Raw genomic sequence first — 24,516 nt, 5'->3', positions numbered from 1 at the left:
TATCATAGTACTCTTCCGTTTCACTGCTTAACAGTAGAATAAACTGAAGGTCTGTTACCTTTTATCTGAGAAGGTTAGCATGTTTAAACTCCTGGTGAAATATTTTTTCAGCTAGTGCATGTCACATGTTTAAAACATGATGCACAGTGTCCTTAAGGTAAACTCCTGCGATACGTTTTGTATGTTAACAACTTTGTAATGTATGTATTCGTGCATTTCACAACTCAAGGTTCTTGCATGGAATAACTGGTCAGTGGACACTTTCGTGCTACTTAGCTGATTTAAAGTTGATGGCCTGGCACATGACCTTGAGGGAAAGCTAGAGACTGAAATATTTTAAACAATTTCTCAAACAGTAGAACCCACAAAGACTGTTTTCCTGTGGGTTTTATCCTCAAGGGTAGGAATGTGGGTTCTCTGATCTCTAGCAAGTAGGATGGGCAATATAGCAGTTTTTTTCCTCCTTTCTCTTCTTATCTGGACATTGATTTTCACCAAACATGTTGGAGTTTGGTATTTTTAGCACTTTTTATTGCTGTCAAATTCAGCTGAAATTAATAAAGAGATTCCCAAGTGAAAAATACTGTGATGAAAGAGACATATTAACATAAATCTCTTCCTTTAAAAAAAAAAAAAAAAAAAAAAAAAGCTAAGCACAAACCCAACTCCTCTTGCCCATCCTGCCTTCACGTTTGTACTAAGGTCTGCTTTCAGTTAAGTCTATGTATTGGATATTGAAATACTCTCCACTTCAGATTTTTTAGGTTAGGAATGTGTTTTGCCCGTTTGAGATGCATGTATAAAATTTCAATCCAACTCTGAAAACATGGTCTCAGATATAAGATGGTATATCAGGCTTGCAGCTGCAAGTAATTGTATTCTGTACAACTGAAAACAGGAATTAAAAATCAAAAGGGTCGTGTCCCGTCCCCCCCCCCCCCCCAAAAAAAAAAAAAAAAGTGGCTAGTCATTGAAAACAACTGCAGTTCAGTCTGAATGATGTGCGGATGGGCATAAAATGAAACAAGGGTTAGGGTAAGTGGAAGAATTCACTGGATGTCCTCCGTGTTTTGAGGAATGTGACTTCACGGAACCAGATTTAAGAGGAAAATGCCCTTTAGATTGAACTGTTCTCTGATTGATACAATGGTATTGTTTCTCTTTCAGATGAAGTGGACTACAGTAATTTTGGTACCAACACACTGTCAAGGAAGAAGAAGGCTCTAGTGACACTCCGCAATGACAACCTTCGCCGGCGCCCTCACATTAACATCAGCATGCCTCATGATTTTAGACCGGTATCTTCTATAATTGATGTGGACATTCTTCCTGAAACACACAGGAGAGTGAGGCTGTATCGACATGGCTGTGAGAAACCGTTAGGATTTTACATTCGCGATGGCACCAGCGTAAGGGTTACTCCTCATGGACTAGAAAAAGTACCTGGTATCTTCATCTCGCGTATGGTTCCCGGAGGCTTAGCGGAGAGCACAGGCTTGCTGGCTGTGAATGATGAAGTCCTGGAAGTTAATGGTATTGAGGTAGCAGGAAAGACTCTTGACCAAGTCACAGACATGATGATTGCTAACAGCCATAATCTTATTATCACGGTCAAACCAGCAAACCAGAGGAACAATATTATTCGAAGCAGTAGGATGTCTGGTAGCTCTGGCCAGTCTACAGACAGCACTGCTAGTCACCATAGCTTGCCTACATCCCACGTGCTGCAAAACTTCCACCCTGATGAAATGGAGAGCGATGAAGAGGCTGACATTGTCATCGAGGGCGGTCTCGAGCCACAGCACATTCCTAAACTGCACAGCCTTATGTCTAGTAGCCTCTCTCGAATCAATGGCAGCAGTCTTAGCCACAGACTTCAAAGGGACCTGGCGCTCAACAGCAGCTCTGGCCGAGAAAGCAATGGCAACATCCACAAATTACTCAGTTCCTTAAAAACTGACCCCCGGCACAGTCTGGTTATCCCCAGAGGAGGTATCGAGGAGGATGGAACAGTCATCACACTTTAGTGGCAATTCCTGCAACTCTGTTCTCAGTCTTAAGTGCCAATTGGGACAACTGACTCTTGGCAACGTGTGATGCACAAAACAAAGAAAACCGATATTCTCATAGACCTCATAGGTGCAAAAAATGTTGCTTTTTAGGAAACATGGCATCTGGAATTAGACACAAAACTGTCATGCACTGCAAAATTTGTCAGGGGAAGCCAGAGTATAAAACCTGGTTTATATCTCAGCCCTAAAATGAGAATGCAACCTAGTTTTAGTTTGTATAAATCTTATAGGTTACCAATGGCAGTGCTACTTGGGTTTGAATGCATGGGTGGATGTATTTATACATGCATGTATATGAATTAGATTTTAATAGTAATAACAGACCTGTCTATTTGAAGTGGAGTCTGTTTTTCCTCTAATACCAGTTTTAAGAGTGCTTTGTAATAGCCATCCGTTCTTCTACCGTTACATACAGACCTTCCACTAACTTTTTTTACACGGTTTTTACCAGCGTTATGTCTAATCCAGACAAGCTCCGTAAAAGCAGCAGTTTCCTACTCTGGTGGAACAATGCTGGGGAGATGCTGCAAATACATTTTCCAAATGAAACTGACCAAATAAAACATAAATGAAATATATTTTTTTTAAAGCTTGATGAGGGGAGAGTGGAGTATGATGCTATTATTGCTTTGAGATCAGCACCACCCACTGGTCAGAAGCGGTCCTGCCTGCAACACAAACTTGTACTGTATGGGAAAAGAAAAATAGACTACAAGGAGGGTTTAAAAATAGGTTCAGCACCATTAAGTGGAAAGTGCATTCTTTCTTTTTCGATATTTATTAGATAATACCTCTTTTTCAAATTGCTGGCTTTTTTCATCCTTTTTTTTTTTTTTTTTTTTTTTGCATCATGGTTCATGTCAATTTTAGGGATATATGCAAGGCGACAGCAAAAGCCAGGTAGTGGGTGCTAGGACTGCGTCCCACACCTTGGAGCAGAAACACATTCTCGCTGTATATGTGGGGCAACCAGAATCCACAAAATCTTTCCTTACAAAAGATTGGCTTACTGTAATAACATAGGAGGGATATTGACGGACTTTCAAACCTAACTTAAAATAGTTCTACTTATTTTTGGACTCTTCCAGTAATCAAAGCTTAATATCTACACACAATTTCTAGAAATTTAAAATATACTGGATGTTTGGGATTACCAGAAGTCTTCACTGGATGCTGGTTAGTGGCTAACCAGGTGACTATTGAGTCGATAACTGTTCACTTCTGAAAATGCCATGAATTTATTAAAGTGGTCTAATCTAAAATATTTTGTTGTATCTTGATCAGTGTAAGGAACAAAATATAAATGTTTTACAATGTATTTTTCTACTTTTAGCTTGTTTGTCGTTTTCTTCTTGTTTTTTTTAAACTTTTTAGTGCATTAAAGCTTTTTTTTTTTAATACGGTGGAATAGACATTTCTTGAACATTGTGTGGATATGAAAATTTGGGAGTCTTGGTTTGAAAAGGTGATGTTCCAGTTTGGAATTTGTAATGACTGGGCAAAGGATGTGTGGATTAATTCACTATTGATTTAGAATACCTGTGGAACACCTGTTCTTCTGCTCATTGTTAAATAAGTTTGGGACATTGTAACTTAGGGCATTTTTAGATTTGCTTTAAAAGTTTATTTTAAAATTATTTCACTTACTGTAATTAAACCTCTTCTAGGAATCACAGCAGTGATAGAGCTGTATGTATTTTGTCCAGCACAGTAAGAATAGCGCATTGACCCTGTTAATCTTTGGAAGAGTACAGTTTTAAGACTTCCTTTTTTTTTTTTTTTACATTTGATTATTGGTGCAGTAAGAAATGAATAGCTGGATGTGCTTCAGTCAATCAGACCATCTTATCATGAGAATTTGTCATGCCTTTAATAAGACTACTTTTATAATTAAGTGCATTTTGCTGAAGTTACTCAGTTTACCTTACTTAACTGGGGAGAATGTGACCTGTCTGCAATAAGACCTGAACAAATCTTATTTCTACACCACTTCTGCTTCCTTTCACCCATTCTCAACATTCTTTCTGTAGAAGTATTTCACTTTCTTGTTGAAACAGAAGACTGACTTTCTTGGTACCAGTACAGACACTGATTCTTCTGATTGTTATCTATACTAAGTTGCTTTCCAGATGCTGCTTCCCTGTACTGCTTCCCTAGTATGTTGATTTGTGTGGGTAGCAAGTGTTTTGCTGTGCTCCTCATAAGACGTGCTTCAAGTCACATGTCATCTTTGAGGACTTAAGGTAACTCCAGGTCCTCAGATAATGCTTAAGATAACCTGTCTCGCTATGTGCTGCCAGGCTGCAGACCTCTCCTGCAGGAAAATGGAGAAAGACTGTCCATAGAAAGTGTTTGATCTATCTCTGCTGATGCTGTTATGAGATATCTAAACTTTTCCAGTTAATACAACTTATGCTTCCTACTTCCTAGGATGAATTTCACACGAGATCTGAGTGGGAAGAGGGAAAGTATTTTACCCACAATTTCAATTACAACCTGAATGACAGAGTACTGACAAAACCAGTTTTGGAGCTAACAGTTTGAAGCGTAACTGTTCAGATTTGCAAATATTTTGTGCTCATTTCAACCAACTAGAAAGAACTGCTTCTGTTTTGCATATGTTTGATGCTCAGTCCAGCTCTTTAAATAAGAAAAACTGAAGTCTCTCACATGCTAGTTCACTTTTTGAGATGTACTCCTCTCCCAGTTCCGACTGCTACCAAGCAAAAAACTCCTCTACCTATCCCCCTACTAAAACTGTCATAACTGGAAAAAAGCAGGGAGAAACAAGATTGCTAAGGTTTAGACTGAACCTTCAAGCAGAAAATTAAATTCTTTAACTAATAAACTTAAAAATAGGTGACTGGGAAAACAGAGACAAACTTCCATAAACTTGCTTATAGAAGGAGCCGGATTGCTTTTGCCCTTTGAGTGAACCCTATTGACCTAGCTGAAGGTAGCAGCCCAGATTACTTCAGTATGGTTTCTGAGCACCCAGTCTTAAGACCTGAGGATACTATCTCATTGTACAGCACTTCAGAAAATAGACTTAAAAAATATATATAATTTGTTACCACCTAAATCATATGTATTGACTTGTGTACTGTCAAAGCTTAATACGATCAAAGCCTCCTAGTTCTGCGAGTACAGCACAGTAGTGGTTTTAGGCAGCAGGGCAGGGGAGAAGACCGTGGAAATCAGAGCTCCTGGAAAAAAACTCAGGGCTAGCAAGGCTCGACAGCCGAGGCGAGACCCTGGATGAGGCCAACTAAGACGAGGAGAGACGCAGGCGGCTGTACCCGCTCACGCTGGCGGCAATACCGGTACGCGAGCCCGAGGCCCAAGCCAAGCGCCCCGGCGGGCTGCCGCGGAAGACTCCGCTCGACGCCGTGCGCCTTCCCCCCGCCCCAGCCTGGCCGTGTGAGGGTGCGGGGCCGCCCTCGCAGCCCGCAGCGCCGGCTCCTGCCACCGGCTGGGCACGGGGAGGCGATTCACGGCTGCCCCGGAGCGCCGCGGCACCGCCGCTCCGCCACCGCCGTTTCTGACCGCGGCGCGGCGCCGCCTGACGGCCGTTAACGGACGCGGCCCGCCCCACCTCGCGCGCCGAGAAGGCGCATGCGCAGAGAAGGCGCCGTCGCGCGTGCCCCAGCGGGGCCCCGCCCCCCGTCCCCGTCCCCCCCCCCCCACGTGACCGCGGAGCGACCCGACGGGCGCTGGCTAACCGTCGGCGGCCTGCGCGCAGCGCCATGGCGGCGGCGGGCGGCGACAGCGGCAACGTCTCCCAGAGCCACAGCAACGCCTCGGGGCTCGGGGAGCAGGAGGACGAGGACGGGGACACCTCGGAGGCGTCGCTCAGCGCCACCGCCGCCGCCTATTCCGCCTACCTGCTGCCGGACCGGGCCGTCTTCTGCGCGCAGGTGAGGGGCGGCGGGGCCGGGCTGCCGCCGGCGGGCTCCGCCTGCCCCGGGGCAGGGGCGCGGGCAGGGGGGTCGTGCCCCTTCCACCACCTTTTTCTTGTTTTGTTTTTTAAGTATATGGGTTTTTTTTTTTTTTGTGGTGACTGGCGTTTGCACGCCTGCCGGCTGGGCCGCCCCGCTCGGCGGAGAGCTCCCCGCGCCCCGGCAGGCGCCCTGGGACTCGGCGCGGCCTCCGCGCAGCTCCCTGAAGCGGCGCGGCGGGGCTCGGCTCGGCTCGGCTCGGTTCCCTGGAGGTGCAGGGGGGCTGCCCGCGCCGCGCTCCGCCTGCCGCACCGCTTGTGCTGCCGCCGGCTGCTGCTTTATGCAAGAGCAGAAGAGGCGGCGTGTACCTAGTCACTGGCATCTAAAGGTGCTAACGAAACGGCCGAGCAGTGGGGTGTCTGTTAAGCTGTTCTCAGTTTGGCTGTTGCCTGTGCTTGAAGGTTTTGTTCGGGAGGGGCCTTGTTTTTTGTGTTTTTAAGTCTTTCTTTAAAAATATATTTAAATGTATTTTGCAGATAGAAAGTTTGGAGAAGAGTCTGGAAGACTTGCTGACCAGAGTAGATGAATTTGTGGGAATGTTAGACATGGTACGTATAACTTGCATGCAGCTTTCCTTTTTGTGGTCAGAATACAGTTAAGTATGTGTTTGTTTCTTAAAATGGGGCCCAGATGGAAGGTAGCCTTTAATATGGCAGACAGAGACCAGTATGAAAACACATTTGATAAATAGGTAATTCACGGATGAAAACTACTGAACGTTCATGTAGGAGCAACGTGGTATGCCCTTGTAGCTGTATTATTGCATATTTGCATTTATATATTTGTGCATGTGCATACACATACACGGAACCTCATTTTGAACAGGGCACCAGCAAATGTTTCAAAGGATAATATGACGTTGTGCTTTTCCTTTTAAAAAAAAAAAAAAAGTGCACACCTGTTCACAATCTAAATGTTTAACCAGAGTTACCAAACTTTTGAAACTAGTTTTGGTCTTAGGGGACCTTTTCTTACCTTTCATTGGAAAGACGGTTCTGTTTTCACTGTCTCGTAAGAAAAACCAGAAAACTGGTTGGAAAGAGCCTATCGGCTGACTTGGGGTATACAGGCAGTCTTTTAAATCATGGTGCACGTGTTTCTCTTACCCTGATCTAAGGAGAATTTCACTGTAATTTTTCTGTCAATGAGACAATGATGTTGCGGCCTGGCTTTTTTTAGTGAAGCTGAGGAAATGTACAGATATGTACAGAAATGTAAGTCAAGATTTTAGTTTAATATATTTGATTCTCCAATATGCCATGGGAAATACTTAGTTGCTTAGTTCTGGTAAGGTTAGCAGTATATTTTGGATATAAGACAAATATTGTTGTTTGCTTGTGCAAAACAAATTTGGATCAAAGGTACTTACTAAACTATATAAGGACGGTAGCTTATTTTTAATCTAGTACTTTATTTTATTGGAGCACAGTTTTAGTTTCCAGAATGAAATCTGGGTATTTATGATTTTCTTTGATTCATCAGTTTCATTCCAGGAAACATTAGACCTTGTCTCTAATCAAGGGAGTTAATAGCAGGTAATAAATTGTAATATGTTTGTGTCGACCCAGCACTTAAACTATGATGCTAAAACAGTATTAGTTTTATTTTTGCTGTTGCAAAACAATGTCTTATTGTTTTAAGGGTAGTTAAGAAAAAATAAAGCAGCAAATTATACTGAAGCCACGTCAAAAATAAATACTGAAAAAGTGGTACATAGGAAATAAAAATCTAGGGAGAAACGCATCAGGATGTATAGCATATATTTGTGATTTACATTGTTACTCATTCAGCATTTTCATTTTCTGTGCCACATGTGAGATATTTTCACTAATTGCAGTAGATCTTACAACATCTTTGATACTGAGCAAAATCGGAAATGGACCAGGTATTTTCTGGCTGAGTCAAAAGAAGATAAACCTTCAGTAAGATCTGCTGCTGTTTGGGAAGAAATATGCATACAGACGGTTTTGTTCTATGGAGACTTTGGTATACATATGTCCTTTTCTGCTGCTTACAGCAGAAGTAAAACAAGTCAGGGAAGAGATGGAAGAAAGTGTGCTACTGACAGAAAAATATTTTCTGGACCATCTTTTAAGAAAACATGTCTGATTGGAAGGGTCACATCAGATTGGGTGCAAAACGCCTGATCCTTAAAAGGACTTGAAGAATGAAGTTCTATTTGAAGTCGCTACAATTTGAGCGGGACTTCTTATTCTTGATCCCAACCCCTGATTTTACTGCTGATTCGCTCTCCCCTCGGTTGGCTTTTTAGGTTTTTGATCTCTGAAATGGGGATAATATCAGCATTGGTAAAATGCAGCTGCGCTCCTATTTCTCTGCCTAGCATAATGCACCTGTCTTTAAACACAAAGCTCTAGTTTTATTGTATGTTACATTTTGTCTCATTATTTGTTTTCAATCCCACGTCAGTCGATTTTGTGTCGTTTGTTTGAATCTTCTTTAGATTCGAAGTGATTCCTCTCAAGTTGTCAATGAAAGTATACCTCAAATTTACACAAAAGCTACAGAAATGAGACGCATATACAGGAAGATTGACAAACTAGAGGTATGTATTTGACATTTTAGGTGTGTTTCTGTTTTCAGTAGTGAGGAAAAAATCAATGATAGGCTATTGCATGTGCGTATAGAAGGGGGTCCTCTCTAGAGCTTCAGATCCCTTTTGCTTTGAATATCCGATCCAGCTTCAATACTTCAGGGCTAGTAAATGCAGAGAACACAAAGAGTTCTAATTTCTGGAGGCAGTTTTGTTTTTCAATTTATTGCTCGAATTGAGGCAACCGTTTTTCTCTTTTCTGAAAGCACTAGTAGCACTTTTTTTGGTAGCACCTTTCAAAGTTACTGTCTTCTGAGACTAGTAGAATGAGAAGGATATTGATCCCTCCTAAAACTTCAGTACTGCAACTTCAGATCCTTGATCCCATTTTTAATAGAAAGTTAGGCAGTTAAAGTTTAAATTATGCTGACTGTCATCGTAACTTGATATTCCAAAGCAGTGAGATAAGAACAAAGAATGTTAAGGGCTAAGGTGCTAAATTTGTAAGTTTAAAGCCAAAAATACAAGAGACTTTCATATTTCGCAGGCAAGCGGAAGAAGGGAGTTAGCAAGAGAAACTTGCCAAAATGAGGTGAAATATATAGCCGCAGAGTTTATGCTTCTAACAGAAGCAGCAGTGTTAAAATCCTTGTCAGGCTGTTGATAAAAGGGCCTGCTAACAGTCACAGGAAATCGAGGAGACCAGTTTCTAGATCATAAGTATTAGAAACTTGAATCCACAAAGTAGGGTACTGAAGATGGGATCTGTACTTGATTTTTAATATAAAAACAAATCTTCAATTCCAGAAAAGCTATACAACAGTATAAGTTTAGCGGATAATAGCATTGTCTGAAATGAAGTTATCTATCCCTCAGACCAAAGGAGAACGTTACTCATTGCTGTTACATTTATTGGTACGGTAAGAAATGCAGACAGGTATCCATATACCCAAGCATAGTTTAATTATCACAGTCACTAGCTTAGCTTTCAAGTAAAAAGGTCTTTTTGGAGAATGACTCTGCCGACTGCCTCTGAGGCTTGTGGATGTGGTTTTATTCAGAAACCAGCAGAGGTTCTCAATTTAACACCATATAATAGAAGTTGTTTTCTTACAGTCTTTCTGAAGTGTTCAGTGTCATTGCATTGATAAACATTTAGTGCAAAAAGCATTCTAGAACAGAATACCACAGACTGTTTTCAGTTTACTTATAGCATTACAAGTATATGAATCTGGTTTCTGGTAGCGCTTAGTTATCTCTGATCCGAATCCACCATCTTTGACGGCACTTATTTTTGTCTATGCTTGTGTAGCAGAGTTCTCTAAAACTATTAATGAGTGAAGTAAGTGTTGTTCAGGTTAGAGACCCTGTTTTACCATATGTTGTGTGTTTGAATCTTGATAGTCTTCAAGTACTGCTTTTCTGAAGATATGTGATCAGTGGAGTCCTGTAACAAAGGTGCTGCTCATCCTAAGCTCCGCTTGCTAACTCAGCAGCACCATGGAAAGGGGTGGAAACAATCTCTCCGTCGGGGTCTCAGCATGATTAAGAAAGCAAACTTGCTGCTGTGTTATTTGAATTCTTAGCGTGGCCTGAAAGGAAGGACACAGGGTTACCAGGTTTAATGTGGTTCCCTGATTTTTGGCCTTTTATTCTTGCTCCTTCACTGCTCTCTCCATTATGCTAACATGTCTGCTTGAGTATTCGCGCAGAAAACCAGAGCCAGCAATTGATCTCACTGAATATATTTAAAGAAAAAAAAAAATCTGGCAAGGTTGTGTCTAGCTGGACCAATTCAGTAGTTTATTTCCACGTACAGCTACATAGGCACTTGTGCGAGAAAGCTGGGTAGTACAGAGGCAAAACCAGGGATGAGGATAAGGTGATTCTGGGAACATATAAAGCAGCGTTGCTTCTGAACAACTAATTATAATTAATCCGATTTTAAAATAAAATTAACGTTAATTTTAATCAAATATAATGAGATTGAAAATTTAATATCGATGCAAAAAAGCTAAAACATAGTAAGTTTTATGGAAATATCTGTCTTAGTATTTCAGCACATCTAAATTGCAGTATAGTTTTATTATTCCTTAGATTAAGAGTTGGAAGAGAAGGAAGAGGGGAGTTCCCAAAAAAGTACTTGTATACCCCACTATCATTTTCAGAAGTGACCTTATTTTCACTGTGACAGCAACCTGTGGTCTGGGAGGTACTACATGGAGAACACAATGTGGCTTTTTGGATAAAGCCTCCAGTCAGAATGAGCTGTCGTAATTGGACTTAATGCCTCTAAGTAGCATGCTGAGAGGGAGAATCTGTGCAGGAGTCTGCCTTTGGTGTAGTTTGTTGATACTGTTTGTTAGTTGAGCCCCAGTAAAAATTTTAGGCTTCTCTAAAGTACTGAAATAAAGGGTGAACGGATAGGGCGTTCTAGTTCATCTGTTTGTAACGTCGCTTCCAATATTTTAATCCAAAATTCAGTCTTCTCCTTCACTAGAATAAAGTTTATTAGCGAGGTGATTTGAACATAGTGGGAAGTTCAGTGCTTTGTTCTCAGAACAGTAAGTCTGGAGAGAGAGAAGCATATGCAGAAAGTGTTTACTATCCGAATGTGTTTAGGTCTCCTGGGAATTAGGGATGACTGTGGTATCGCATAGATGAACTTGCTTGTGTGTGTGTGTTGGTTAGTGTTTTGTCATTTATGTAATTCATCTTCGATAGTTAAAACAATGCTGTCTTAAGTCAGATCTGGTCTACCTACTTAGGAACTCAGTTGCTGATATAGTGCTTGCTTTGTGTTGGAATTTGTTGCGTCTCGTATGTTAAACCGCTGGTAAACTTCAGCTGTGGGAACAATTTCACTCTTCTCACTTTCCAGCCTGTAGGTCAAAAGAGTAAAAGTTGAGAGGCTCTGTCACGTCAGAGGCACGGAATCCTTCAGGACTGGGCCCTCACAAGCTAGAGATAAGTGTGTAAACAGAAATCACTTGTATTTCCGTAGCAGCACACTTCTTGTAGGTGCTGGAAGAACACACAAACAATTCTAATGAGGAGCGAGTGCAGTGTGTTGGAGTTTTCCTCAGGATTCGTTACCATATCAACTTAGTCTTTTAAGGACAGTTGTCACCAGTCTACATTTTTACACTGGTGGTTTGTGTTGGATACAGTAATTTAGTCAAATCTCTTAAGCACTCGGGGTTATAAACCACTTCCACCACTTCAGCATGGGCAGCATGGTGTGCGCGCATATGTAGAGAGGATTGTTTTCTTCTTACAGTAATATCTGTGCAAACCGTTGCTATGCCTTCGATATCAAAACTGAGTAAATGATGGGCATTCACTCCTTAGTTCATGCTGAGCCATAGCCTTGGCTCTCTTCTACTTGATTAGCATCACTCGCTGCAAAATAGCAAAACGCACAGAGCCTGTGCTTGGTGAAGATTTTTCTGGCATGACAGACTCTCAAGCTTCTGCAAAAACTGGTAACAATCAGTACACTTATATAAATTCCATTTCTTATAGAGTGTGTTTAAAACATAAAGATAGAGGAAGGAGACCTTGAGTCTGTTTGTTACGCCATTGTTGGGAGAGTCCCTCGGAGGGCTTGGCCGTTCAAAATCACGTTGCTAACCTTGCTAGGCCTAGGCTGACTGTTTTAAGCGTGTCTTCGCGAGGAGTTAGGGCACAGGTCTAGTCTTGTCCTGGAAGATCTTGATTCAGTGTCTTTCTCGTCTGTGGACTTCCTCAGAAATTGAATTTCTGTGACCTAGTTCCTTATCTGTAAAAATAAAAAAGAATGGCTGTTTAAACATAATTTCATACAAGCAGTATAAGGTATCTGCTGTTAGAAAAGCATTCAAGCATAAGTACCCAAGTTATACCAGACTTTGTCTGGGGTTCTTGCTGAAGATGCGGAGTTGAAGTGCTGTACATAGGAAAGTGCCTGCTTATTGTTACTATAAAAAAATTAGAACTCTTCTTCAGAAGTGAACTTGAAGAGTGGCAAAGGACAGTGAGCCTGAATGCTGGAACCTCTTCTGTTAAACAGAACTGTCTTGAAAACCTTTACTTGTTGATCACTAGTACCTTCTGAAAGTTTAATTTTTTGTATACCTAAAACACTGAATAAGTTGGAAAGTGTGCTAATTGCCAACTACCTATGCTTTTTATCTAGCTTGTGAAAACAGTGTTCAGTTAGGTAAGCTATATTTATGTCATCTTGCAACTATTAAAAGCATATAGTTTGCAACAAGCTAAATTTCCCTAAGACTTAGTTATATAAAAGATGAATAGGAAAAGGAAGACCAATTGTTTTATTAGATTTAACCTGCAGTTGCAGCCTTTTATGTATCTCACAAGTAATTTCTAGCAGATTTCTAGATTGGCCTTTTGGGTGGAAGGGAAATAAATAACGGAGTTTTTTATGACTTCTTATCATTCAAGTAATGGACTCTTCACCACTGTCCTGCAATATGTAATCCTGTTTTAATTTATTAGTAGATAAGATGGATTATCTTCTCATCTAGGCTTTTGTGAAGATGATTGGGAATTGTGTCACTGGAATGGAAGAACGGGTCATAAAGGCAGAAACAGACCTTGGAACTTTTCCAAGCACATTCAAGAAAATCTGGCACACAATCAGTGTACCATCCTTCCTTAATGTAAGTATGCTTTTGTTATCAAGTGAACAGCTTAATTGCTCTGCTCACCAGTGTGGATGATTAAAATAATAGTAATGTGTGTTGCACATACATCTGAACTTAAAACTTACATGCTGCATTAGAATTTTTGCCAAGTTCTCAGACTTAATCCAAAAAAAAAACCAAAACTGAAAAATCATAAATTCTTATGAGTCACATTCCCACATAAGTTTGAACATATGAAGAAGAGAACATGAAAGGCACAAAGCAAGTAAATAATGAACAAAACTGTAGTATTTTCCCTGATCTCTTATACTATGCAAAGCAACCATGAAGAGGAGCCTGTCCAGACAAAACTTTTAAATGATTAATACTGCATTGATACAGTCACTGCTGAAATGTTATGAAGAAAGGAAAAAAGAAAAAGATAAGCTGTACCTCACAACCTTTTTAAGATAAAGGTGCTATTTATACACAACCCAGAGTTTGCAATCATTTAGGTGCTTTGTTAAATGTTTTCTCAAAAAGAAAGTGTTTTTCTCTACCTTTCCTTATTGCCACTTGTGCACTGTTTCTGTACAGAAGACTTGGAAGTGCTCTGTCAGGTACGTTTCCAGAAAATGCCATACCTAGCCTTAAAAACTGGCACTGTGTGCCAGTTTTAAAATATCCTACTTTCTGGCCCTAGCATGAAAACCTGATGTTTCTTGACATTACCTGCCAGTATGCCATATATAATGCTACTTTGGCATCTTGTCAGCACCCAGATTCTTTTACCCTTTCCTGTATTCTTCCTGTACTAGCTCAGGTCTCTGTCTCATAATACTGGTGACAGTACTAAAATAAAGCAGGTTTGTGGAGGGGGAGAGGGAGATGAAAACAACTTTGTAGCAGTTTAAGTATCTGTGTTCTTACCTATTGGAAGCATATGTGGCAGCAGCGAAAAGAAAAACAGGTATAAAAGGAAAGTATGTATTGTCTTGGTAGGACTCAGCTGAGGAAACCTGTTGCTCACTATTATCTGTGTAGTCTTCAAGGTAACTTCCTGCTGCCTTGTTTTCCTTCTTGTTTAAGTTCAGAATGATACAAGAGTAATTTTCTTAATTAAAAAAAAAAAGAAAAAGAAAAATCAATCCAAAGCTGCTATTTCTAAGCCAATTGCAAAAAAAATTGTGGCAGTTGTGGTGCAGCCGTGAAAATTTCCATTGGTATTTTCCTTTTCGTTACCAAAAACAGTTGTGCTAATGACAGAATTATCTTCAAAGCAAAAAATCCAAGCATTCTAATAAAGTCATTTAGTGTTGCATAGGAATGTTTTGTTCAGCTTATTAGCTTCTCCACAGTTAATAAGGTAGAAAGTCTTTGAAAGCATCCCCAAGCTTGATTTGGCACGTCCATCAGTTTCTTGGTTTGAGCGTGACTAGCAATAAGCTGAATGCTCAGAACGTAGGGGTATTAATCACATAACTTTTAGGCAGTTCACTGATCCACAGTGAAACTGAATATTCCATAGGAAAGTATCTGTTTTCAGAAGCAAACACAGGCATGCCAGTAAGAAAAAAGCTTCCTGACCCTTCTCTGAATCAAAGTGCGCATGGAGGTTTCTGGCCATGCCTAATGTTTAACTAGCTCGGACAATGTATCTGCCCTTTGGAAAGGGCTGTACTGATCTCATGATTTCCAATGTAGCTGACACTTTCTTACAAAATTCTTATTTTAATCCAGTGTCTTGCTCTCTTCCCGGTTAATTGTGTCTGGTCCTTCACATGCAGGATACATTTTTGTATTACTTAAACTGTGTGTTTGTAATCTCGCTTTCAAATTTTGCCCCAAATTCTGCCCTTGTGTTCACCAAGCAATGAAAAGTAGAGCTCTGTAAGACTTGTAATATTAGGAGGTGTACTCGGACAACCGTGGGTACTGTGCCTGGCTTTGAATTTCCTCACCAGACTGAAATCAAAGTTCTGTTTTTAAAATTATTTCCTCTCCTATGTTGCTGCGTGAGAAAACCCCTTGCAAGCGCATGACTTCACATAGAGATATTCCTGGCAGTGAATGAAGACATTTGCATGTGTGCAGGAAGGGGATGACTTCAAAGACATTTTATTTTTGTCAAAACCTCTGATACAGAAAATACTTATAATATCTGCTATTTCTAACGGATTTCATCTTTGTCTACATTTTTAATTTCATTACAATTGACTGGCAAAACAAATTCAGAGAAGTTAGGGGTATGGGGAAGTTGAGGTTAAATATAATTTAAATCCTGTACATCCAACAGTTTATAAGGAAGTCAATTTTCCTGCTATGAATAGAATTTTATATAAACTAGAAAAATGGGTTATTTCATATTGAATGTAAGAAGTATTCAGCTCAGCTAAATACTGGGAAAAAAATCCACTTAGATGTTACTTAGGTATACTTATTTATATCCTCGTTTTGGCACTGTTATTTACTTGGCCTTCAGAATGCTTTATTTGCTTTGTCTTTATTTTTGGTGAAGACTCCAGTTATCTCAACCCCAAGGGGCAAAGCAGTACCTGAAGAACTCTGCCTACAAACTGACAGAGTTCTGCAAAACGGTTTATCAAAATCTTTCCAAGAGCCCCCTAGTTAATTATTTTTTTAATTACTTAAATCTTGATTGTAAGCCCTCTATCTAGACCCTATACTGAAAAATGGCTCTGTGCTGCAGCACTGGCTCTGTGCTGCAGCGCAGCATTCTGCACACGCAGAAAGGCTGACGAGCTAGTCAGCAGTGGTCCTTGTTACTCCCTTTTTTACATCAACCATTTAGTGTAGCAAAACAACATACAGTTCATATTTTTCAGCTTTTCTCCAGTCTTCTGCCATACTATTTTCAACTCTATGTTGTAGTACATATAGTCTAACATATACGTGGTGAAGAAGCTCAGGAGGAGAGGCAACCTTCTTGAAACAAAGATTTTTGCAGGTTTCTCTTCTATTAAGACTTTATTAACTAAGTAAATGAAAATACATGTTATGGTTAAATCAAAGGAAGCAGCTGAGGAACTTGAAGACTAGAGCAGGAAAGGCAAAGGTGTATAGCTTTGAAAGGATGAAGGCCCTATTGACCAGACAGCTGGAAACGATTACCTGTTTCGCTCTTGCAGAGCTGGGCTACTGTATACTTTCCAAGACTGAGTCTGTCAACAGGATAGGATGGGAAACATCAGAACCTGTTTGTGGTTGGGTTTTTTTGTTTTTTTCCCTCTTTACTTGCATTAAGAATATGCCAGGCCCATCTGAGCCTTGATGATTAAAGAGTCACCTCACTATGGATGCCCTTAGAGCTCCTATTGTTTTTCATTTTAGCTTTGCAGGTTTTGTTCTGAAACTTGCTTTTTTAAGAAGGCAAAACATAAACTTTATCTCATTTGCAGAAATCGTCTTCCTCGCGACAGCAGCAAACCCTCTATGAACCTCCAACCCTTTTCAAGACTGAAGACTATTTTCCCTGTCTAAATGAAGCACCTTATTCATGATTTTTGTTTTGGGGTTGATACGAATCAGCCAGAAGAGAGAAAGCCGAGTGAACAAAAGAAGTGCTAACCTCAAAAATAGCTGCATTTCTGAGCATTATTAATGGCATATTGTCATTCTGATTGTCATTGTCTTCCTTCAGGCAGTATTTTCAAGTACATTATTTCAAGTCTTCCTAAAACACAGTGCAAGTTTGCCGAGCATATTTGGAAAGGAATTTAAGAATACATCTGCATTAGGTTTTTCTTTTTTTTAATAGGGAAATAATAGGAAACAATTTTTTATATATACATATATCTCTTTTAACACTTAAATTTCTGTGCTGCTGCAAGTGTAAATAGCTATACCACAAGGGTGTGTGTGTGGTGTGTGGTTTTTTTGTTTAATGTATCCAGCTGAGGTAAGATTAAGAGGAAAGCTATGCACAAATCACTGCCAGCAAGTTTTGGCACTTGCCCCTGCAGTTTGTATAGAGGAATGTACCGTATTAGAAAACACAGAGGTAATTGTTCTGCTGTTCTTTGAATTGTGAAGTCCAGCAAGCTAAGCATAGAGCTTAGCTTAGAGCTAAGAATAGAGCTGTGGCTGCTGTAGAACTTCCAGGGGAATTATCTGAGCTTGAAAGGTCACTCTAGTATAAAATTAAAACTTTGACTTTTGTAAATACATGACAATTATATATGTATGATTACCAAAGGTCTTGTAATTTAACCAATTTAATTAAAGCTGAGAACTTTGCTTGCGTGGAATGTTTCTAAATGTGATGATCACAGGAAAAACTGTCTTCTGTGTTTGTCTGCCCTACAACATGGCTTATTCAGTAAATCTTATTGCATCTTAGAAGCTTAATAGGTGATGCCTGGTTACGATAACATTTGCTTTACCTTGAATTTCTTAATAGTAGCAGTGACAGTGGTAGTTTAGTAGATCAGCCCTGCTCTGTTTTAGTTCATAGGGCAAGAATTCATATGAAGATATCTTCCTTTCTTAGCTTAAAGCAGAGTTCTTATCCAAGGCTCACTTTCATACTGCAGGATGATCTACAGCAACATGAGTGTCTGGAAAGTCTCTAATTTTGGTTCAAGTTTTCAAATGGTTGCTGGTGTCTTCCACCTTCACGTACTATCATCATACAAAATATTTCAATATTCTCAGAAGGGAAAAAAGAGAGGCTCTGTGGGCAGAGGGAAAGTGAAGTGATTTTTTTTTCTAGAGCAGAGGAGAGGCATAGCTATTCCTACTCCACTGAGGAATACAAGGCTTACTGCTTACTGTCTTGTTTTGCATTCTGTCTTATCCGGGGATGCAAAGCTCAGTCAGGTAAATAACTCAAGCTTTCATTGCTGCTTTCTTCTACTATCCACCTGTCTCTAAAAATGCAGACGTTACCAGCTTCTTGTTTTAGTCTTTTTCCAACACTGACTGCTTGGCAGTGTCTGTAATAAGTTCAATAGAGAATGCTGTATGCGTTTTTTGATTTTTGGTGGGTTTTATATAGCATCCAAGGACAAGCTAGATGAGAGAGATGGTGCAGTATTCTTTTGCCCAATCTGCCATGTTCCTGTTTACATCCTTTGCTGAGAGGAAGGGGGGAAACAAATGTTTTGAGTCCCCACAGAGCCGGCTCCATCCTATAATTTGTACCTGTCTTTCATTTTTGTGGCACTACTGCTCCCACCCTCAGCAGTCTCACTACCATAGTTCCAAAATGCTAATTCCAGTGTGTGTTTCCACATTTAGGTATTACCTGCTACATCAGTCACATCCTTAAGATGCCATGAGTAATCCACAGAACACCTCCCTGGCAAGTGGTTGTAATGTTTGCTCATCGAGCTTGCATTTTTTCCACGTCCAGCTACCACCTCCCTCAGTAGCTCAGACATGCTTGCAAATAGCTGTTAGCAAGTAGGCTCACGCTCTACAGCAGAAACAACGCAAGCGGTCCTATTTCTGCCGCTCCAGCTACCTACTTCTCCACTGCTGTACCGCAGGTTAAGGATTAATTTCTTCAATTGGCTGCTTTACTTTTGAGATTTTTTTACCCATCCTCTGCCTATTCAGGTATTGGCAACTAAATGTTCTTTTGCCAAATATTTCTCAAAACATGTTCATGTGCGTGCCTCCATTTCACTAATTGCAATCGCCACAGCTACGCAAGCCAGGTATGGCCCCCCCCCCCCAACCCCACCCCAAAAAAGGGGACATTCTACTATCTTTTAGTACTGGGGGGGGGGGGAAAGTTCATGTGAGACCTATTAAGTCTTATGGTTCTACAATTTACAGCTTAACAGTCAGTGTTTTTACACATGCTCCAAATCCTAACATGCTGCTCCTACTTGCTCCTATTATAATATTTACGTTTGGAAATACATATTGTTGTGATGGATTTGAAATCACATAGCCATGTGCACATTAGGTCCCAGCTAAAAACAGCATCCAGCATTGCCCTAACCTGTTCTCAGGCACATTCTCTGGAGCATCTTTCCTGACTCCAGCAGCCCCAGGTTCGACTTCTTGAGGCCTCAGACTCTGAACCCCCTGAGTTGCCTGGCCACTCGCTCTTCAAGATTGGAGAGCAGCAAGCACAAACCATGTATTTTTTTTTAATTCAGTAATATGAAAAAGAAGAAGGGAAAAAAAAAAAATCCTTGGAGGCTTTATCTGCCTGCTCAGGACTTTTCAACATAATGAAGTATTTCCAGCACAGCTTACCTTTCCTGCCCTTGGGTGATTCTACTTACGCTTTGTAAATTCCTCTAGCTGAAACTTGTTGTGTAACTCTTCAAAGTTTCCCGCTATGATTCCTTTTGGGGGGGGGGGGGGGGGGAGAGAACCATTTCACATTCCACTTGCCCTCAAGGAGCAGATTTGGCCCCTACCAGCTAGCTATCTTCTAACAATAACTTCACAGTAAGCAGTGTTATAGCTATAGATTTCCCAACGAAAAATCCCTATTTCGCAATATGATGCAACTGCACCATCCAGAGCATGAAAGTCTGGCCAGGGAAGACACAAATAAATAGGTCTAGCACCATCCGGTGAAAACAGGCAGAACCGTTAGGTAGATGTAGCAGATCTGTTACCATGTCTCTTCCACCTCTTCTAAAGACAGTGGACAAAAGGTATGAATCTCACACCATTTTAAGGTATTGCCCTCTTATCACCCCTCTCCTCGCCCAGCTGTAGCTACAGCCTAGGTTGACAAAAAGAGCAGAAAGCCCACAGAAGTAATCATTTTGAGAAAATTTTATCTTTTTGCTCAAAGTTTTAATTCCACCAATAGCCTTGCAGATTTGGGGTTTTGAGGTGGGAGGGTTGTTCTTTTGACTCCTGTCACACACACACACCCCTCGAACTCAAGCATTCTTCAGAATTAAGGTGTAATTCTGAGAAGAATTTTATTAGAATGTGTATTTAAATGTTATATATTTTATATAAATTATGTGTTTCTGTAAATTAAATATTTTTTATGTATTTTAATTTACTTTTTAGACGACTATACAGAATTTTTATTAGAAAGCCTCTGGGCTAGGCTTTCTAATATATTTGATACAGCACAGAAAGGCTCTCTGAAAAATTTGAGCACAGAAGCCTAGCGTACAAAAAGAATTTGCCAGCTCCCCTACTTCAGCTAATGCACAAAGAACTGGCACATTTACCATTGTCACAAGATGATCTGTTCTTCTCCAGGAGACCCAACTATCAGAAGATACCGAGGAAGCAGTAAAGGGTTTCACCCTTAGGTTTTTTTCCTGCTTAAACTTTACAATAACTTTCACCACTCTCCCTGAAGGGATAGGTGCTCTCACCAGCTGCGGACTAACTGCAAAACTTACCAGCGACTACCATACCACACACCCACACCCACCCCCCCCCTTCACAAAGTCACAAGGTCCACAGTGAGCTGTTTCTCAGTTGCCTCAAATGAGACTCTGTTCAGCAAAAATCCAGGCTCTTCCGAATACGTCCCAGAAGGAGAAGAAGGCCAGCAATAGCTGTGACCCCATGCCCTGATTTGGATAGTTTTGAAAGTTAACCTGAAGCAACCATTCACCCTAGAGTTTTTCTTACGGAAAACTCCCACTGCCCTCCAAACCACCATTCCAACTCAGGTGAAATGAGGCTGCATGTCTTCACCACAGCAAGCTTTCTGACCTTTTGGGTGGAAGCGCAGGTCAGCACCCAGGAGTGCTAAATCTTTTCTGCAGGAGTTAGAAGGCAGGTATCACACTGTACGGTGTTGGCTATCAGCTGATTTCTTCCGTCACTGTCTGACCTGTCCCACTGCATCTCAGACATCCTCTGCAGGTTTCCTGACTTGCATACCAATATATGAAATGCATAAAACTAGACCTCAGAAAGTACGGTCCTAAGTTTTACTCATCTTTGGCTCAGATGGTATCAGTGGAAAGACTGTCAAGCAGCTCCACCTTCAGGAGAGGTCTTTTGTTCAGTTTTAAAGAGCTGCTGCTTTGCCTTGCAGATGCCATTGTTGGAAACACTCGTCTATAGAAACACAAGAAAACAAGGACCTAGAGTCCAGGCCAGCAGCCCCTTTCTATTGCAGACAGCCGTCTCACCTACCTCCTTTCAGAAACTAGCATTTCATGTCCTTCTCAAAACTGGCTTTTTGCCAGAACAGCACGCACACCTTGAGAATCTCACTGCCCTGCTGTGAAGTTTTGCCTTGTGCTCCTGCTCTAAATGCGCTTGTGGTCAGTGTTGACTTATGTTTGTGCTAACAAACATTACCATTTGTCTTAACTAGCAACAGTAAAGTAGGTCAATCTGCACTGCTCCTCCTCCTTATGTTTTTCTCTTAATAAAATCACCTGTTGGCTTTTGATTCATTGGGCTACAACATGGAAAAAAATTTAAGTCTTCAGCTTGGTCACAAGTAGAAGACTAAAGTCACAGCCCTTCTCTGCATGTACGAGGTTGAATTAATCTTTCTTTCCCAACAAGGATGAGTGATTGTTTAGTAGAATGATAGACTGCAGTATTTCAGGCGAGGCCTCAAAAGCCCCATTCAGTTCCAGCAGCCATCGCTTCCTGACCCCTGAAGTGCCTGGCCTGTGTCACCTTCGTAGCCATGTCACACTGATGGCAGGGTAACCGAGCCACCAGCCAATACACTTATTTTTCTTCTCATATTTCTAACTGATAAAAACAATAGCTGACACCAAAAATACAAGTCCCTTACCATGGTGTTGGTGTATTAAAATCCCAGCATGCAAGTTCTTCAAATATAATACCGATCCTTCTCTAAACTCATGTTGTCTGACAGCTTACCTTCATTAACAAGTTTTGTTAATGCACTTGCATTTTTCATATAAATTAATAAAACTGATAAATAAGACCAGTCCCAAGAACTATCTTAAAGGAACTCTACTCCAGAAGCAGCAAGCCAAGGAAGAGTAGATGCAGCCTGTGGGATCCATGCTTTGCCTTCTGCCTCTGCTAATATAGGGTGCTACATGCAAGATCCATTATTGACCAGCTCACCGTAAGGCTTTTAACTCTGTTGATCACTAGAGGATCAAATGGAGCCACTATTGCGCTAATCAGAATGAATTTGATCTCATAAACGGTCATGCATACAGCAGACTGACAATACCTTCTTTAAAATACTCAGCTATTTGGTACGCTATGTTGGCGAGAACTGCTATTATTCTGTTTAAGAGGCAGGTAGCCAAAATAAAAACAATGCATATGTTTTCAAAGATAACTGAGGCCTCTACCTTCCCTCGATTCCAATATTCATTAAATACCTAGGTGCTCTTCAAGACGCTAGTAGGCAAAATACCTTGCTAATGCGTTATACTGTAAAAGTTACACAGTTTATGTGGGATTAGAAGATGGGCATCCAGTTTATGTTCCTGATATTTACAGAATCACATTCTTTTCACATGTAGGACAGCACAGTGTACACACCGCTCATGTGGCCCTTCTAACTCTGAATGTGAAATTCAGACAAGTTCAAAGCAAAAAACTACATTGTACATGTTTTGGCCTCTGGTACATAAACAAAAAGGGAAACACAAAAAGGGAAACACGGAGTCACAGTTGCAACTTGCCTGTCAGAACACCAGAACAGCAGAAACTAGAAATTAGAAACACAGGCACTAAAGCAAGCTCTTAGGTCAGAGCTTAAGTGCAGCATCACCACGTTCCGCTTCATTAATACCTTCACTTTGTCCTTTATATGCATTTTGCAGAGGAAGGAGTGAAAATTCTGATCTTTAAAATAAGTTATGCATATTTTTGGAGGGGCTTTGGATCTTTTTTTCTTGCTATCAGACTGCAGGTTTTCTTGCCAGTGCGTATCCATACGTTGCTACTTCAAGTATTTTTCCCAGCAGGATGTGCCCACAGTTAAGTTTTGACAAATATATGTTTGCAAATGGTACAGTTGGGTACAGTATAATAATAATTCTACAGAAGTATCTCTTAGAGTTGCACCTATGAAATTGTTCAACAGGTGCTTAAATAAGCCCCTAAACTTTGCTCAACAATTTAAAGCAGTGAAGGAAAGAAGTTTGATGCTACAATGAACTGTTCAATATTCTACACAAAAGCTACAGTACTGAAAAATCAAGCATAAGGCTACTGTTTTTTCATCCACTTCCAAAAAATATAAATTCAGTTTCCCAAAACAATATTAACTTAAACCCCAGCACATGAATGTATACACAAGAGACATGACCAAGTAACATTACAGTAATAATCTTTCCTATTACACATTGAAATAATAAACTTTCACACTATTTCACAAATACAATTTTCTGCTGTAAAACTCGGACACCACAGAGTATTTCCCAGACACTTCTCCAGACCAATAAATTACAGAAGCAGAATATATAAAAGTATTTTTTATCCCCATAAGGAACAAATACTTGTGGCTGTCGCCCTGTGAACCAACTCTTCCCAACTGGATTTCTCTTGAAGTGGACCAGAGCTTCCTCCACATGCTCAAGGACTTGCATTCAGAAAAAAAAAAAAAAAAAGTCTGCTGCTGAGAAGGCAGCTCATTCGGTAGATTTGTATTTTTCCCCAACAGGAGATACCAGGAGTGTTGGAATCTTTCATTACGAAAGTGCTAGGGAGCCCACAGGTACTGCTAGAGAGCGGCAGCAATACGTTTCCAGGCTAACCCTTTCTAACCAAATGATTTCACACTTAAGACACCTACAGGAGAAGTCTACTTTAAGTCTGGCCACTAATTTAACTTTGCTTTTTTCAGTCTCCTTGGCTTTTTCTGAAACCATAACCATAGTGTTTCACAGGTGTTTTCATTCCTCAGTCACTTTTTTCACATTTCAAAATCAATCTGTTTTTTGTCCATTTCGACAGTCCTCATTTAGTGAATACAGGAGCATTTAGCAACAGCAAATTAGCACCAAGATTTAAGGATATCAATGTATAAGAAAATATGCAGAGAGCAGTATTGTGAGTATTTGTGATAACACTAGAGATTACTGTAATGCACTACTTCATGCATGCATTTTTTAAGGTCTACCTAGAGCACGTGGTTCCAGGTTTTAGGTCTTATTTTCCTTGTGTGTCTTTATAACAGACTTTCTGCAGCCAAAGAAACTTTCATATCAAGTTCCCTGACTATAAAAAAAAGGGTGTGGGGGGAGGGAAGAACGTGTAATCATTTGCACACACACCTAAGTTAGAAACCTGGTTTATTTGAAACTGTGAAATCAGAGTCCAATAGATAAAACGCTTTAACATCACCA

The 24,516-nt window shown here is 40.5% G+C and overlaps 3 protein-coding genes across 4 annotated transcripts in view; 2 read left to right on the top strand and 1 right to left on the bottom strand.

Moving 5' to 3' along the window:
• The window catches only part of PARD6G (par-6 family cell polarity regulator gamma), a 71,047-nt gene extending 67,577 nt beyond the window's left edge, over window positions 1-3,470 (top strand). For both annotated transcript variants that reach the window (XM_068931641.1, XM_009688720.2), the window contains exon 3: window positions 1,168-3,470. In XM_068931641.1, coding sequence (XP_068787742.1) covers window positions 1,168-2,027 — 860 coding nt within the window. In that variant the 3' untranslated portion in view covers window positions 2,028-3,470. The remainder of the gene's footprint in view (window positions 1-1,167) is intronic.
• A 2,229-nt stretch (window positions 3,471-5,699) lies between these two features.
• On the top strand, window positions 5,700-17,509 carry BLOC1S4 (biogenesis of lysosomal organelles complex 1 subunit 4). Its single transcript, XM_068931640.1, has 5 exons — window positions 5,700-5,989; window positions 6,547-6,618; window positions 8,535-8,636; window positions 13,154-13,288; window positions 16,672-17,509. The coding sequence occupies exons 1-5, from the start codon at window positions 5,819-5,821 to the stop codon at window positions 16,771-16,773; spliced, it is 582 nt and encodes a 193-aa protein (XP_068787741.1). The 5' UTR covers window positions 5,700-5,818; the 3' UTR covers window positions 16,774-17,509.
• The window catches only part of ADNP2 (ADNP homeobox 2), a 37,181-nt gene continuing 21,313 nt past the window's right edge, over window positions 8,649-24,516 (bottom strand). The window contains exon 5 of the transcript XR_011139026.1: window positions 8,649-12,405. The gene's annotated coding sequence lies outside the window, so the exon portion shown is untranslated. The remainder of the gene's footprint in view (window positions 12,406-24,516) is intronic.

Source organism: Struthio camelus, chromosome 2 (genome assembly GCF_040807025.1).
Source record: "Struthio camelus isolate bStrCam1 chromosome 2, bStrCam1.hap1, whole genome shotgun sequence".
Taxonomy (NCBI): domain Eukaryota; kingdom Metazoa; phylum Chordata; class Aves; order Struthioniformes; family Struthionidae; genus Struthio; species Struthio camelus.
This window is presented reverse-complemented; position numbering and strand designations above follow the sequence as displayed.

Bases quoted from the DNA above. Each gene is read 5' to 3' on its own strand.
- BLOC1S4 (XM_068931640.1), top strand. From the start codon at position 5,819: ATGGCGGCGGCGGGCGGCGACAGCGGCAACGTCTCCCAGAGCCACAGC. The intron at 6,619-8,534 runs GTACGTATAACT...AATCTTCTTTAG, and splicing joins TTGTGGGAATGTTAGACATG to ATTCGAAGTGATTCCTCTCA. The intron at 8,637-13,153 runs GTATGTATTTGA...CTTCTCATCTAG, and splicing joins GGAAGATTGACAAACTAGAG to GCTTTTGTGAAGATGATTGG.